Here is a 16,317-nt window from a genome sequence, read left to right on the forward strand (position 1 = left end):
ACAAAAATGGAAAAAATATAAAAGACTTGAGCCAGTTTGTGGAAGACAATGATAAAAATCTCTCACATGTCTAGCACTGACGTGAGTCGCTTTAAATATTATACACCAGAAGTATCATCAGCAATGGTTCCGAATGACCAAAATAATATGACAATACTGAGAGAATAAAGGAATGGGCGATGTTTTACAACCGCCACACAACACTTGATTTTCGTTGTAGTCAGTAAAAAATCTGAATGTTAACTTTACATGCAGAAAAATATTTTTTTAAAAATAAGTCTGTACTAACAAAGATACAATTTAAAAACAAAATATTAATAACATGTACATATATATTAAAGATTACCTGCGATTCCATTCAGGACTAAGAATAAAGCTTTCAATTTGAACAAATCCATATCTATATTTTTCAAATATCTTTATTCCTCGTGCCAAAAATATGATAATTATTTGTTTTCCTTCAACCTTAACAAAACAGCGACTTCCCTACTTTTGAAACTACTGTCTTTTATAGTACTGTATCACACGGTAGTTTGGACAAGTATAAATATGCGATGAGTAAGCGTGCATTTTTTACTTTAAATCAAGTCTGTTTTTGCACACTTAAAATTTAACTTTTTTTCCACTTTATTCAAGTCTGAATGCTACTCTAAACGTAAGAGGCGTTCAAATTAAACATAATCACGGTGGGAAAATGACGAGATTAGTTTAACCTTAAAAGTGAATAGGCAAATTTTTAAATGATGTTTTACCGCATTTTATTTGCAATTTATTAGGCCGCCACGACCCGTGAATGTGGGCGTATTTGCCTGCCTTTGCGGATATCCGTGAAACAGTATTCCATGGGTACGGTATTTTAGTTTTGCGTTCGTGATGTAATTTAAAGCCGGTATGTTCGGCAATAAAAAAGGAATCCTGGTACAAAAATACAACGTATAAAATCGTTCGATAAAAAGTAAGTTTGTGCACTCTGGATGAGACAGACTAATATGAAATATACTAGTAGTCAAAATATTTTTACGTGCCAAAGCTAGATTCTGAGATATTTTCCTTCTGGGTCAGAATCTCGCTTTTAGACGCGAAATAGCACAATATCTCGTCGCACAGTACAATTATTTCGAGAACTCTTGAAGATAAATTTAAAGATCGGGTATGGTGGCATTGCAATCGTTCAAGTGACATATTGTGCAATGATATATTAATTCAATGTTTTTTTTTACATTTCCATCAGTTAGTTACCATTATATAAACATTTCCATAATTTTACGGTAGTTTGTACTTCGTTATACAGTTACTTGCTTTATTACTAGCGTCTTTTGTAAACGTGACAGAAAACAGAAAATGTGTGTATGTAACTATAGATAAAACTGGTAAACAATACCAGAGAAATAATCTTCAGTTCTCAGAAAAAAAAAATGAAATCAAGTAGAAAAATATAACGAGCAGGATATATACCGGAGTATGATTGACCCTTTATGATGGACTTAACTATCGGGCATATAAAATACTTAGATTTGAAAAGTTTCAGACAGATGCAGTTCGTTAAAGGTCCGTTATGCCTGTTAATTTTATTTCTCAAAAACTTTTATTTTTGGTATCTGATAACAATTTCTGAAAAACTCTTGTTTGCCATATGCCTGAACTTTTTAACTTTTTTCAAACTGTTTTGCTCTGTTGGCAATTGCCAAAATTATGGTGAATAAGTATTTTGTATGGAAGTCAATTACATATTGCTACCCTTGCAACACATTACTGCACGTTCAGAAAAACTTTCTTTAAGTTGTTAATTGCTCTAAATCCATTATTAAACAAATTTTTGAAATTTCTTTAAAAATATATTTAAAAAAAGAGAATTTCTGAGGCATTTAATGTAAAATACTTGTTATAACGAAATGTCGGAATGATGGGCATACGTATTTATTTATTTATTTATTTATTTATTTATTTATTTATTTATTTATTTATTTATTTATTATTTATTTATTTATTCATTTTCATTAAGTTATGAAAAGACCAATATTAGGCATTAAAAGTAGTGCTAGTGTACGCGATGGTAACTGCAATGCCAAAAATAAATGAAGCATTAAGAAAATGTATTATAAGAGTTGCTATCCATTTTGTTTTCTCTTGCCTCATTTTCATACCAAGAAGAAGATGAATAAATAATCTGATTATAGATAAGAAATATCATTCGATTTTGTTATATAACCATGTCTGTTTTTTTCCAGGGGTTTTTTTCCTTTTGATGTTTAAAAATCATTTTAAGGGGATGTAAAATATGGAATGAAACTAGGTCAAGTAAAAAAAAGACTTTTTTTTAAAAAGGGAAATCTTAAATTTTTTTTCTTTTTCCCCTCCTTTATTCAAAAGTATTTTTTAAAAAAAAAGTAGATTTTTGTATAAAATTTTGGTGAAGTTTTAATCCTTTTAAAATGTATCAAAAAGAGGAAGTTGTAATTGGTTTTTAGCTTTCCATTAGATAATCGGAAATTAGCCGCCCTTCAATGACTCATGTATAGCAACAAATAAGATAAAACAAAGAAGAAATCTATTTGAGGGACTATTGTATTTTTCTATGAAATGTTACAGTAAGTACTGACATGTATTTGCAAAAAAGTACTGTATATTTATTATTATTCGTGGGGCACTTAATTTCGTGGTCCTTGTGGATAGGTCAATCCACGGGTTTTATATATAACGAAAACTTATACCCTCTGTTGTGCTAATTAGTTTCATTATGTTAGTTTCCATTTTACTTTTTTGCATAACCAAACAATCTACAAATTAAAGAATCCACAAAACAACGCAATTTCAATGCCCCACGAATTTAAGAGAACCAATAGTGTCCTTAAGACAAGTCAGACAATAACTACAAAAGAGACGATACATATGAACGGAAATGTATGTTTTTTTATTAACGTGTGTGTATGTCATTAAATTAGAAGCCTATACAGGGAAATTAACTCCGATGAATGAATATGAACAGAATATACCTGATATGAAGTTGCATGTAAAATTAACTAGTACAATACCTATTGCACATCCTTTATGGCGCCACGTGACCAGTACGAAGCAATAATAAATAAAAAAGAATTAATTCTGATCTTAAAATGTCAACGACTTATTGGACCTTTGACAAAACACGCTTAAAGCAGCATAGCTAAATTTTACCCCAATCTTTGCTTTTAAACCATTACCACGTTAAATATTGTAAATCGTTCATCATTTTTTAGGGAGAATTCTGAATAGCGAACAATGCAAACCATGATCAGATGGCACGGAAGTGTCGGCTGTTCTTGGTCTGCAGTGGCAGCATAGGTAGAATGTTTTGGGCACAAGCAGGTTTAAAAAGGTTAAATAATTTTTTTTTAAATTCCCCCCATGCCTTACAAGGGTTGGGGGTTTAAACCCAATTTCCCTTCCTTTTCTATTTTTGGAAAAAAATTTATAGAAATTTTTTAAATCCCCTTAAAAATATTAAAAATGCCCCCCAATTTAAGGCCCCAATTTTCCCAAACCCGGATGTAAAATTTGGCACATATATAAAAAATAAGTGGATCACTTAAAATAACTTTGTACTTTGTAATAATGAGTTACATTTTTTTAAATAGAAACATAAAAAACCAAAACAGGCTTGACCCAATTACAAGGGGCGTTCTTAAAAGTGATTCATTGTCGCTTTTTAACGTTCCATTTGTAAATCTAATGAATTTTAAATTTAGAAAAAAAGGCTTACAGCTAAAAAAGGAGGAAGTAGGGTAGAAGTTTGTTAAACTTAACTTAGTCTTTGACCTACTTTTCGTAGGCACGATATTTTATCCAGATAGACGCGAAGTTAATATGAATGGTTAGAGTATAGGACCACAGATTGCAGGTCATGTAATGTCTTTTAAAAATGTTTGACCGTTTTCTACAATTATTATAACAGATTTTGATAATTTGCTTAATTTCTTAAAGACCACATAATCTGATAATATGAACAGATATTTAAAAAAATGCAAACAATATGGAAAACCGGTACAGGATCATTATAAAAGGAAGAAATATTACGTACTTAAAAACGCGTAGACCTGCGTAAGTCAACATCGATGAAAAATGCAAACACTGTTTTTATGATTTTATCAGGATTATTCAATTATTTTGAATAGGCTGACTTCATTCGTATGTTAAAATAAGGATTTAGAGTAAGTAAACAGATAAATAACCATATGAATAAGTGAGGACAGGTCACAAATTTGAAATATTTCCATGCACGATTTAATTCCAACTTGGTAGTAAGCCATGTTATGTTCATGTTTTAAACGAAACCATTTCAAAGGATCTTTAAAGCATTGAAATCAGTCTTCCTGTAAAATACATTGTAAAAGTTTGTATAATTCGTTTAAACTAATATTGAAATAGATATACTTTGCATTTCTATTCATTGATTGCATGTTGATTTTTCCCTTACGCATTAAGACTACATATATAGAGAAAATATATAAATGAAATAAGTTGTATGATTCATAGTATGCATCATTCAAGTCATGAAAACATTTTAAGTAATAATGATTAGAAGGAAATAAGTATATCTGACAATCACCATGTACATTGATATACATCGCAAAACTTACCAGTATATCTACACCACTTTTAGTACTGTATTGTTATTCAACATTCAAGTCTAATGGTCTGTACCATAAATGTGTGATTGGACATAAATTCTTTAACCAAAGACAATGACTTAAAGCAGCATGCCTCCAGATTCGTGCTAATTTTCATGAAGATTTTGAAAACATATTTAAATGTAAAGTATCTTAAGTAACCAAAAGGAAACAATTTACAAATTAAAAATGGCAATTACAATTCACGTTAATTATCTAAAAGAAGTCAAAATATGCAAAAATTCCACTGACTGCGTTAGTCACTTACTAAAAATAAGATGATAAGTACTATAGAATCAGTCATTTATCATTAACATTTGAATTTTGAATCATTTTACTTTTCCTAAAATTTTAGTACAAGTTTCATTTTCTTGAAATATATTTACTCATCTGGACGCAAGCATCTTTAAAAATGTTTTTTTTTCTCTTAACAAAATGATGTATCTGCGTCAACAAGTATACTCCCCTATATATGTATGCTAGTTTTTTAAGACTTATAAAATAACTACATGCACTATAATTGTATATGATAAAAACTAAAACATGTTTGTTTCGTTGCGCTCCACGTGTTTTTAAACCCTCATAGGTAAAAATTTCACCTTGTCAACAACTATCTTACCGAAATGACCTTTAGATCAACTAATAGATGATTTTATACATGGGGGATAAAATTGAATTTATGTCATAAAAGTAGCTCGTATCTGGATAGTTGAATCACCTAAAACAACGTGTAAATGTAAATATCTCCGCAGGCTCATTTACATTTTCATTTGAATTTATATCCTTGTGTTTTACGATAAATAAAACAAACTTTTATTCGTTCGATTGTATAATGAAAAAATAATGTCCATCAATACTTTTATTATTATTTCTCAAAATATTTTATTTTTGATATACTTCCAAAAAAGTAACTCATTGCCCAATTATCTGAGCCATATTTTGCTTCTGCTGCTTTTCAGCAGTTAGTATGATTAAAGTGATTTAGTATTTTGGTAAGGAGGACAAAATATTTTGATTCTTTTATGACAAATAATTTCACATTCAGGGCTACATTCTTAGGTGGTAAGCATCAAACATGCTCTGAAACAATTATTTAAACGTTATAAAACTCACGTTAGCCCTTTCTAAAGAAGAAGAAAAATCGTTTTTGAGGCATGATGTGTCTTTAAAAGGAAGAGGTTTACCATTTAGGCATATAACAAGTTATGAAGTAAGACTTCAATTCAATTATACATGCATGTAAGGTGGGTTTACAGAAAAAGAACGTCCAACATGATCGTTTAAAACCATTGCTGATGACAATCGGTGCGTGCGTGTGTGCATGAGTGAGTGTACGTGGATGTGCAGGCACGAGTCCGCATACATAAATTACGTGCGTAGTGAGCGGAATCTGATTTGAAATTGGGATGTAAAACTAATGTACCGTGATAAAGCATAACAAACATTTCCTTGACAAGCTGATTTATTTTACGTTTATATAAAGAACAAAATAGATGGAATTGACTTCGGAATTTTATAATGTGATAAACTAGTACAGGAATGCCAAATTTTTTACAAGCACGTGAAATAACAAAATATCAAATAAGAAAATGAAGTCGGTGTTGAATTCTCTAGAAAATCTTATGTAATCAGTCATGTCATCTTTCTGCTTAGGTAGTCAAAAGAATGTTTATACAAAATATATCATTTCAGAAAATGCATTTTCATCGCTGGAATCCTATCAAATATGTGTCAGTCCAATACAAAAAAAATGTTGAACTGTTAATCGAAAGTATTAACAAAAGAAAAGAAACGTTATCAACGCTTACTGGCGTAAAGCAGGGATTGAGTATATTTTCCCTTTAATAACCGTCCTGCATACAAGCGGTTTATTAAAGGCCTATTATGCCTCAGATATGCTATCATTTTTATCTCGCAAAAACGTTTTGTTTTTGATATCTTGTTTCAGTTTTTAGTCATTTGCCGTAAGGAGATCTCTTACTTCTGTTGCTTTGTTGGAAATGGGTATTATCATAGTGAATTACTATTTTGTATGGAAGTCAAAATACTACTTTGTTTACATTTCGCTACCTTAATTTCACAATGCTGTAATTTCAGTGCTATTTTTTTTAGTTGTTTTACATCTGGCATGCTCTAAATCCGTTGTTAAAACATTTAAATTACATGTTTGACATTTATAAAGAATTTAAAAAATTGTATGAATTTCTGAGGCATAATGTGCCTTTTAAGTATATATATAAAACCTCAAAAAGGAAATATAGCTTGCACTAAAAACATATTTTGAAAACTCATGTTCAAATTCAATGATTTCTGTATGATACTGACCTTGCATTTTCTTTTCAAGAGCCTTAAATGTGTTTAATTAAATCAACCAATTATGTAAAGCAATTGTTAATATTATGATAGAATGTAAACTTGATGTTATTGTACAAAAATAAGAACTAAGCTTAAGGTTTATGGATGATATACGGAAGATTATTCACGTAAAATACATGTGAATACTTTTCGTATAGAGATATGTTTACATGTCATAGCAAGTTACATAATTGCACATCTTCACAAATTGTTGATCCCAAGAAAACAAGCAAATCTACCGAGATCTGCAATCGAGTATTCATGTAAAACAGTCTCATGTACACGTGTGCATTCAAGACTTTTTTGTATGTACCAGTGTATGTCAAGTTGAAAATATGAAGGATAGATATATGTATGGTCATAGTTTTATATGCATGAACTTGTTACATGAAGTATTTTTTATACATGGACACTTTCTCAGTGTTGGTGATTGAGCGTTAGTTTTATAAAAACATAATATTATGAGCCATGGCACGACAAAACCAACATAATGGGTTTGCGACCAGTATGGATCCAGACCAGCCTGCGCATCCGCGCAGTCGGAGCAGGATCCATGCTGTTCGCTATCAGTATGGTGGCTGATTTGTGCCATTTGTGTTTTTGTCCCGCGACCCCGCCAAGCGAAAAGTCGATAATTCAATAAATAATCTTCGCCCAGCGAGGGCGAGGGCGAGAATTAAGAAATAAAACGGCGGGGGCGCGGGGCGAAGTTTAATTAAATAAAACTTCGCCCCGCGCCCCCTCTAATTAGCGTGTTCTCGTCCCGCGACCCTGCCAAGCAAAAAGTCAAGAATTAACAAGTTTAAATGGCGAGGTTGCGCAGCGAAAACACGGTAATTAGCGGGGGCGCAGGGCGAAGTTTAATGAAATAAAACTTCGCCCCGCGCCCACGCTAATAAGCGTGTTTTCGTCCCGCGACCCCGCCAAGCGAAAAGTCGAGAATTAACAAATTAAAATGGCGGGGGCGCGGGGCGAAAACACGAATGGCACAAATCAGCCACCATAGTTTCACTACTTGTTATAGACTATGTAAGCGAACAGCATGGATACTGATCAGACTGCGCGGATGCACAGGCTGGTCTGGATCTATGTTGGTCGCAAACCCATTATGTTGGTTTTGTCGTGACGCGGCTCATATCTTTAAAGATTTATTTCAGTCTTATTGTCTAGCCATTGTTTTTTCACATTTGAAAACACGCCGTTATGTCATGCCTTGTCTATGTATCAAAACGTCAAAATAAGCTGCTCTTAAATAATGGTTTGCCTAAAACTTTCACAACGACTGATTACATAATCCGTTGAAAGAAAAGAAAAAATAGTCGCTTAAATGTACACCATTAATTAGACAATGGGAGTTAACAGACAAAGTATAAAATGTACAAATAAGGACATTGCTATTTTACAATCGCAACTTTTCGGCCCTTCCCGTCGAACTTCGGAAAAGTACTGAGCGAGGTGTTCCGAATGCCACCCCACCCCCAACAAAGGGAATGGCTACGCATATGAATCGAATGTTAATAATGTATTAGTCATTTTGTATAATCAATCATTATTATGCGACATATGACATTTATCAAGAGGTGAAATTTTAAAATAGCACAACCACAGATATGTTTTATTTTTTATGAAATCTTAAACATTGTTCAAATGTTTAAATATAATTATAACAGAACAAAATATTTATTTTGACTTAAGTATATACAGCTTATCATCAATCATGTAAACAAAGTACATAAAATTGTATGCAAATGAAAAATGCAAAATATGTTATAAGTAGCAAAAAGGAATAACATACATTATATCATGATAATTATGTGCCGCGTCAGGACAAAACCAACATAATGGGTTTGCGACCAGCAGGGATCCAGACCAGCCTACGCATCCGCGCAGTCTCATCAGGATCCATGCTGTTCGCTATCAGTTTCTCTACTTGTAATAGGATTTGTAAGCGAACAGTATGGATCCTGATCAGACTTCGCGGGTGCGCAGGCTGGTCTGGATCCATGCTGGTCGCAAACCCATTTTGTTGGTTTTGTCGTGACGCGGCTCATATGTAAAAATCTAATGAAACTAGCAAGTATATATTACACACAAAAACAATATGTGATAGTACCAAACATCGATACTAATGTGATTGTTTCTTCTTACTTTCAGATGCTGTCAACCGTCCAAACTAAGTGATTGAACCATAAATAAACCCATAACTTGTCAATATTTGACTTCGTTAGTAACAAGGTCGAATTTTTGCAATAAAAATAGTAAAATTCTGTTATATTTTGTATAATACATTCAAATTTTAGTGCCAATAACAAATCAGCCACCATACATTTGTTAGCAACTCAGCGATGTAAGTAAAAGAGTGACTGACTTCTTCTTAAATGAACATACTCTTTCTTTTAGCAGATCGGGAAAATTAGCCTAACTAATCAATGTATAAGCGAGATTCTGACCCAAATCAAACAAAGAATATCTCAGAATCTAGATTTAGCACGTCAAAATATTTTGACCACCACACAAATTGCTCAGTACTGGTTGGTTCCATGAAACCCAATTCGAGATTTTTTTCAAACGCTTTTAGGGTTCCAAAAACCCGTTTAACTAAAAGAATTAGTAACTACCAAAAAAATTGGCTCCCTTTGGGTGGTACAATTTTGCCCGGTGTAAGTAAAAGAAAGGGTATAAGCAACGAAAAACCAGTCGGCATTTTAACCCCACTTAAATTCTCGGGTTTATCCCTTCCCCCCAATTTCACAAGTTCAAAAATTTTTGAAAATTTTACGACTTTCATGAATTTAATATTTCAACTTCATGAATTCACGATTTCAACTTCATGAATTTAATATTTCAACTTCATGAATTCACGATTTCAACTTAATGAATTCACGGCTCCAACATTCACGTTTTGAACTTGATGCTTTCAACTTCGTGAAGATGAAATCATGAATTCGTGAAGATGAGATTCGTGAAATGGTTGAAGTTGAAATTGTTAATTCGTGAATTCCGTATGTTGAAAATGTGAGTTCACAGTGTTAAAATGATAAAATCGGGAATTCATGAAGTTGAAATGTCCCCACCGGTCTTTCGTACTCATCAGATTACGAAAAAATCCCTGAATGACTTAAAATTTTCCCCTGTAACATATCTAACTGAATGTAGCATTCCAGCCGAAAACATAAATAAAAATCTGTAAAAAAAACTTGTACATAAATATTGTATGGAAGGAGGAGAGTTAATGACCGAATATTTCATTAAAATGTTCATCAAACTAAAAAAAAAAAGTGTGTTTGTTTGCTAGAAGAAAAAAAAACTTCTTACCTGACAATAATAGAATAACTGCAAATTTTTGTAATTCCATATTTTTAAATTATGAATCAATGACTTTCAAGTATTATAATATCATAAATCTACAACTACACTCTTTCCACAGTTTACAGATCGCACTACTTTTTACTACACGGCAAACTGAATGTAATGTGATTATTTTATTACGATGTACAACTTGTATAGGTATGTACGTTCTTAATGAGACAGGGACGGGCGTTACGCAAACCTTTTTTTCTCTCGATACATACGACCTACCTGTGGTTGTTATGAATAAAATGTAATTGGTCTAATTTATTGATCACTATTTTTACGTCAAATGCAGGGAAGTGACTAAGATCGACTTGTGTTGGAAGTTAACGGGGATTGATTGATAAAGATATAAAGTAAAATTAACGTGAATCAAGTAGTAATTTTCAACCTATCAGAAACAACCAGTGCAAAAAATCATGTCATAAACAAAACGTGCAGGCATGTCCGGGTTCGAACTCTCAGTGCCTTGAAAGGGCGGATGAGTCCTTATTAAGTCTAAAACACAAACACACACAGATTGATGGAGCAGGGGTTAAGTAACGGAATGAATTTCATTCGAACTTTGTTAAACTTTTGCTGGTCAGCTGTCATTTTTGTTCAATTTATTCCAATGAACGCATTTTTATACTCTCCTTCCAAGATACGGTCAAACATCCCTATTTTTCTTAATAATTTCATTAAAGGCACATTATGCCTCCGAAATGCTATCATTTTTATCAAAATCTTCTTTTTTATTCTCTTTTAATTGGTTTCTTGTTTACAGTATCAAACAAAAAATACTCATTTGCCATATACACGAAGTAAATTAAATTGCTACTTTTGCTCTTGAAATTTGTATAATCATAGTGAATGGAAGTCAAAATACTACTTTGTTTACATTTTGCTAATCATAGTGCTTCAATATTCAGTTGTTAAACATTTAACATGCTCTTAATCCATTTATCAAAAGATTGTTAAACACCAGTTTGATATTTCTAAAGAATAAAATATGTAGATTTCTGAGGCATAATGTGCCTTTAATGAACGCATGTTTTATTCTTTTTTGACCTGATCATTTGTTCTTTATGAGATTGGTAAACTTCTGATGAACTTATGATGAACTTATGGACCATATAACTAGATTGTTGTATAAAAATAAACCATTATTTTCCTCATACTTAGCATGCTTAGTTAAATAACCCGATTGTCTGGTTAACAATATTTTTTTTCTTCCCCGAAATTTGAGTATTTGTTTTTATGTTTTACAAGTTGTATGAATCAATATAGTTTTTTTTCATTTGCAGTTTAAGCATTACTAGTTTAATAGATAAAGGACTATTTCAACGTAGAATTTCGAACAATAATAGGACTTAAGGTTTAAAAACAAAACAATAGACCTCCGACATAAGTTACAATGTTCGTTTGCGTCCTCGGGAGATGATGTGCTAGACAAAGACTTTCATTTACTCTGTTTTTTGGGAAAATTTGCTTTATGTTTCTTATGAAGAAAAAGACCAAACTAACGAAATCTTTTATCGAAAGTCGTGCGTTAACATAAAAAATAAAACTGTTGAAAACACCTATCTTAAGAGGTCGCTTGTAAACAAAGACCATCATATTTTTCCATTTACAAACACTGCTCTTTGTCCACATGTTTGACGGCAAATTTCGTGTATATTGATTATTTTCTGTACAATTATTGCACCATTTAACTATACAGACAGCGGACAACAGTTCAGACAATTTCTGTCAGTTATCTACTTCAAAGGTGACAGTCAAACTTGTAAACAAGTCAAGATGCTATTATTTCTAAATTACAAAGGAAAATGGAGTCGATTCGTAAACGAAAGGAAAAGAAAGATCTTTTTTCTACTACAACGGTGAAAAAATAATTAAGGTATTTTACACATTCGATGTACAAAATGTACAATGAATTTGTTTTTGATCAAACCGTATTCCTATTTAAGAGCATATTTGTCCATATATTTTATAACCATATAATCAAATGCGTTTCTGGACAACGACACCCGCAGACGAGACACGTCAAAACTAAATTTAGTAGCTTGTGCCTAATGACGCTTACGCTCGACCCGGAATATCTAAAAGTCGGTGTTTCAATCCTGATTCCACTTTCTAGTTATGTTAATTCATTGCATATCAAAATATTACTTTTGCTAAAAAAACATTTGTTAATATGCACGTGTTCATGTAAATTCACATTTTATTCTACTGAACTACTTGGCTACAGCAGACATTCTGTACTGTAGATAATAAAAGTGTCAGTATTATATTGTTGACTTATAAAGGTCAAGGTTATATATTCAAACGGTTATATATTCAAAAAGAACTAAAACTAAAGCAGAGTTACTTAACGAAAATCTTGCTCAAATCCACCCTTATTCATTAATTCTCCATTTTATCTTTGCATGTAAAATCAAAATTGTCATATAACACAAATATTACATCTATACAGTATGATCCTTAAGCTATTGCAAAATTGCTTTTCACTTCTATCATTTCCGGTTTTTTATTTTTACATAAACAATTATTTTTTCCTATTATCCTCTCAACACATATTTCATTTCCACGTTTTCTATTTAAGGTGACAACAGACACTTTCCGTGGTACTCACATAAATGTCATTTAAACCAAGTTATTTTAGTAATAATTGTTATTCATTTAATCTTTGTGCATTAAATGTCGTTGATCATCATAAAAAATAACATATTTGAAAAAAATGCCTTTGTAAATGATTGATTTTGAATAAAAATCCTAAAATTTTAAATCGTCATATTAAAGTCATTATTTATTTTTTTGTCATCAAACTTTTGGAAAATAACCATACTTATATTATCTGGGGAACCGCGTCTCAAATTTTTTATATCTTTTCTCAAAAAAATATTACGTAACGTCAAACAAAATATGCGACTTTTTTCACCATACATATTACGTAATTAAAGATAATTAAGTCGCTGATTGAGCAAACAAAAATCCCTGACACGGTTCCCTCCGTAAATGAATTTCCTTTCATGTGCTTTAAACCGCATGTTAATTGCTTGATTATTAAAAAAGTTATGCCGATTCAAAGTTAGTCCGACCCGCATCAAACGAAGTGTCATAAATCTGCTGTTCTCTCTCGGACCCCTACGTTTCACGCTAAATAATTGCATAATACACAAATATCGCACCAGAGAGGGTCACAAGTTGCGGTAACATACTCTAACAACATTTTATGACCCAGTGACATCTGACCAATTAAAAAGCTGCTGATTAATATCAGTTTATAGCCGAAATTTCTTCAATTCTAAACGTGATTTACTATCCGTCTGGTATCTGTCGCACATGTCACGTGACTATCGGTAAAATTTGAGGCACTCAGTGGGGGCAAATGGAACGTATTTGCGCACCGCTAGCGGGGTATTTAATTGTTTCCTATTTGAAGTTTATTACAAGAAAAGCATTGATGCAAAGCATCAAAGGGCGTCCAAGCAAGAAATGCAGCAAGTGAAGATGAACTAGTACACATATGTTGACAAGATATTCTTATAAACTACCAGAAATGTATACCACTTATGAATGAGCGGACGAAAGGCATTGTTCATTATGAACTTTGATTGGCATGCTAGAGATTAGAATATTACTTGTTATTTCTTTATGATCGTGGTTATTAATAGCAACGGATATACATGTATGCAATCATTTATAATCCATATGTGTAACGCATGATCAACACGTACCACACATTTGTCCCTTATTATGTACATGTTATCGCTATTAGCGAAGACCCCCTTAAGGTATCTGTTCACACTTTAAGTTAGTAAAAATATGACACTGGTTATATTACCATGTTGATCATGTTGAGCATAATTGTTTATTATACAATAATTGTAATATTTATTAATTTTGATTAAAAAAAAAATACAAATTTTATGAATATTGTTTTCTTTTTTCTTTTTTGTGTTTTATGTGCTATTTTAATACTGAGTTTTTACTACTCATTTTTATTAAAATTGTAAAACAATTTTTAAGAATTCAATTGTCATATTGACCGACGATTATAAGTCAAAGCTTAACTGGAAAAAGTCAGTAAATTATGGTTTATCTTTCAATATATAATATTGTTTATTCTTAAACCATGTACATGTACATTGTATTTTTCTTTATCATTTTTTTAAATTATCGATCAATTGAATAATTCATAAAATCTAATTTGTAACTTTGAATAATTCCTCGGCATCTTTACTAAACACGGATAACAAATTGAATAATTAAATAAAATGTTTCAAAGTTGATAATGTCATTTTAATACCATTAAAAATGTACCTTTTCTCAATTATTGTACATATCACGGATTTATATTACATATAAATCCGTGTACATATTTATTGTTTTTATCTCATATAGATAAAATGAAACATGCTATTGTTGTTTTTTTCTAATTGTAACGATATCAAACATCTACTCCAAAACCGGGAGAGACCGGACAATAAACGTGTGGTACTATTCGCCGGTCACTAGTAAATCCTGGTCAAAATAGACCGGGAGAGACCGGCATTTACCGATAGGAGTGATAAAAAGATATATCTATAAATAGGTTTTTGGAATATTTAGGTCATCAACTGATCATTCTAGGATACATGTACAACAATAACATACCATGACATGATAACCGACTGTGTACTACAAAATGATAAATAAAAAACCCCGAAGAGCGCGATTTATTGACGGAAAAGGTTATTTCATTTGTAAATGTTTGCATTGCGAAAATTCATTGTAACATATCGCGACATTTCATTCTTATTTAATAATCAAGCACCCTCATACCGATCGGAATTTTCGGCTTTTATTATGACCGACTAAAAGGCTCGAGAAGTTGCTGTCGCCCTTTCACAAAATCTGATCTCATTCCATAAGAGCGCCGCGCTTCGGCGCGGACGCCAATTATTATCATCAGCATTATTATTGTATTATACCAGTGTCACTCTGCCTGTGTATTCGTGTATGAAATTCCGTTAAAATTTCGTTAAAATATAAAATAAAATAACAAAAAACTGAGCTTCTGACAGTCTTTTAAAGTCCATGGTAGATGTACAAATAAAAACGGGATAGTATATATTTTTTCCACCAAATTGATAATGCTTCACATATTTTAATATAATTAAAAGGTATTAGTCGATCATTATGATGTGGCCTTCTTGACTTCTATTATCATGAATATCATCTATGCACGGCATAGAGATCCAGTTTCTACCGGGATAGACAGTAAATTTCATACTTTGTCCCAGATTTATTAGTACTGTGTCGGATTTACTGGCGAACAATTTATTTTCACTGAGAATATATTTTAATATCTTTTTTTATTCATAGAGAAATAATCATCCTTAGACAATCTAAAATGGTTTAGAAATTTGTCAGGGACACCTTACCACAAGTCATATAAGCGTTCACATAAAAAAATGTCGTCTGTTGTTGTTTTACTTGACATTGTTAGAAAACGAGGTTGAATGTAAAGTAAGCCCTTGAATCTGTACAAAAGTCTATCAACTCAATGTAATATATATCAGATTAACGGGACAGACAAATTATTTTCACACATTATGGATATTTTAGCAACTACATTTTTAATCAACCCCGTGGTCGTGCGATTTGCCGCTATGTTTAATTATTTATGTTTCATACATTATCTTACGTACATTGGCCGACAATTTCTTAATTTATAAAAAAGGCTAAATGTTGAGATATTTTTAAAAGATGCACGGTAGATGAACGATACATGTATTACGAGAAGTATGGACCAGTATGGACCTGTAATTCACGGATATATGGAACTACCGATTTCCCTCATTGATGCCTCAACAGGGGGCGGAGCGTTATCGATAATCGACAGGTTACGCGAATAGCAGATACAAATAGTATAGGTACCGTTTTAAATCGTTTAAAAACACATTTTTTTGGACTAACTGCTTCCAAAATTAAATCACGAACG

The 16,317-nt window shown here is 31.9% G+C and overlaps 1 protein-coding gene across 3 annotated transcripts in view; it reads right to left on the reverse strand.

Annotated features, from left to right (window-relative positions):
* LOC132755246 (protein crumbs homolog 1-like) overlaps positions 1–16,317 on the reverse strand; it is a 36,362-nt gene that overhangs the window by 14,238 nt on the left and 5,807 nt on the right. Inside the window, exon 1 of one of the 3 annotated variants that reach the window (XM_060746090.1) lies at positions 10,314–10,550. The exons of 1 other annotated variant lie outside the window; for it this stretch is intronic. In XM_060746090.1, coding sequence (XP_060602073.1) covers positions 10,314–10,353 — 40 coding nt within the window. In that variant the 5' untranslated portion in view covers positions 10,354–10,550. Of the gene's footprint in view, positions 1–346; positions 707–10,313; positions 10,551–16,317 lie in introns of those variants that run through there. One more of the 3 variants, XM_060746070.1, reaches the window with a different exon arrangement.

The sequence above is a fragment of the Ruditapes philippinarum genome, unplaced genomic scaffold (genome assembly GCF_026571515.1).
Source record: "Ruditapes philippinarum isolate M1 unplaced genomic scaffold, ASM2657151v2 ctg9725_1_1_1_1, whole genome shotgun sequence".
Classification (NCBI taxonomy): Eukaryota; Metazoa; Mollusca; class Bivalvia; order Venerida; family Veneridae; genus Ruditapes; species Ruditapes philippinarum.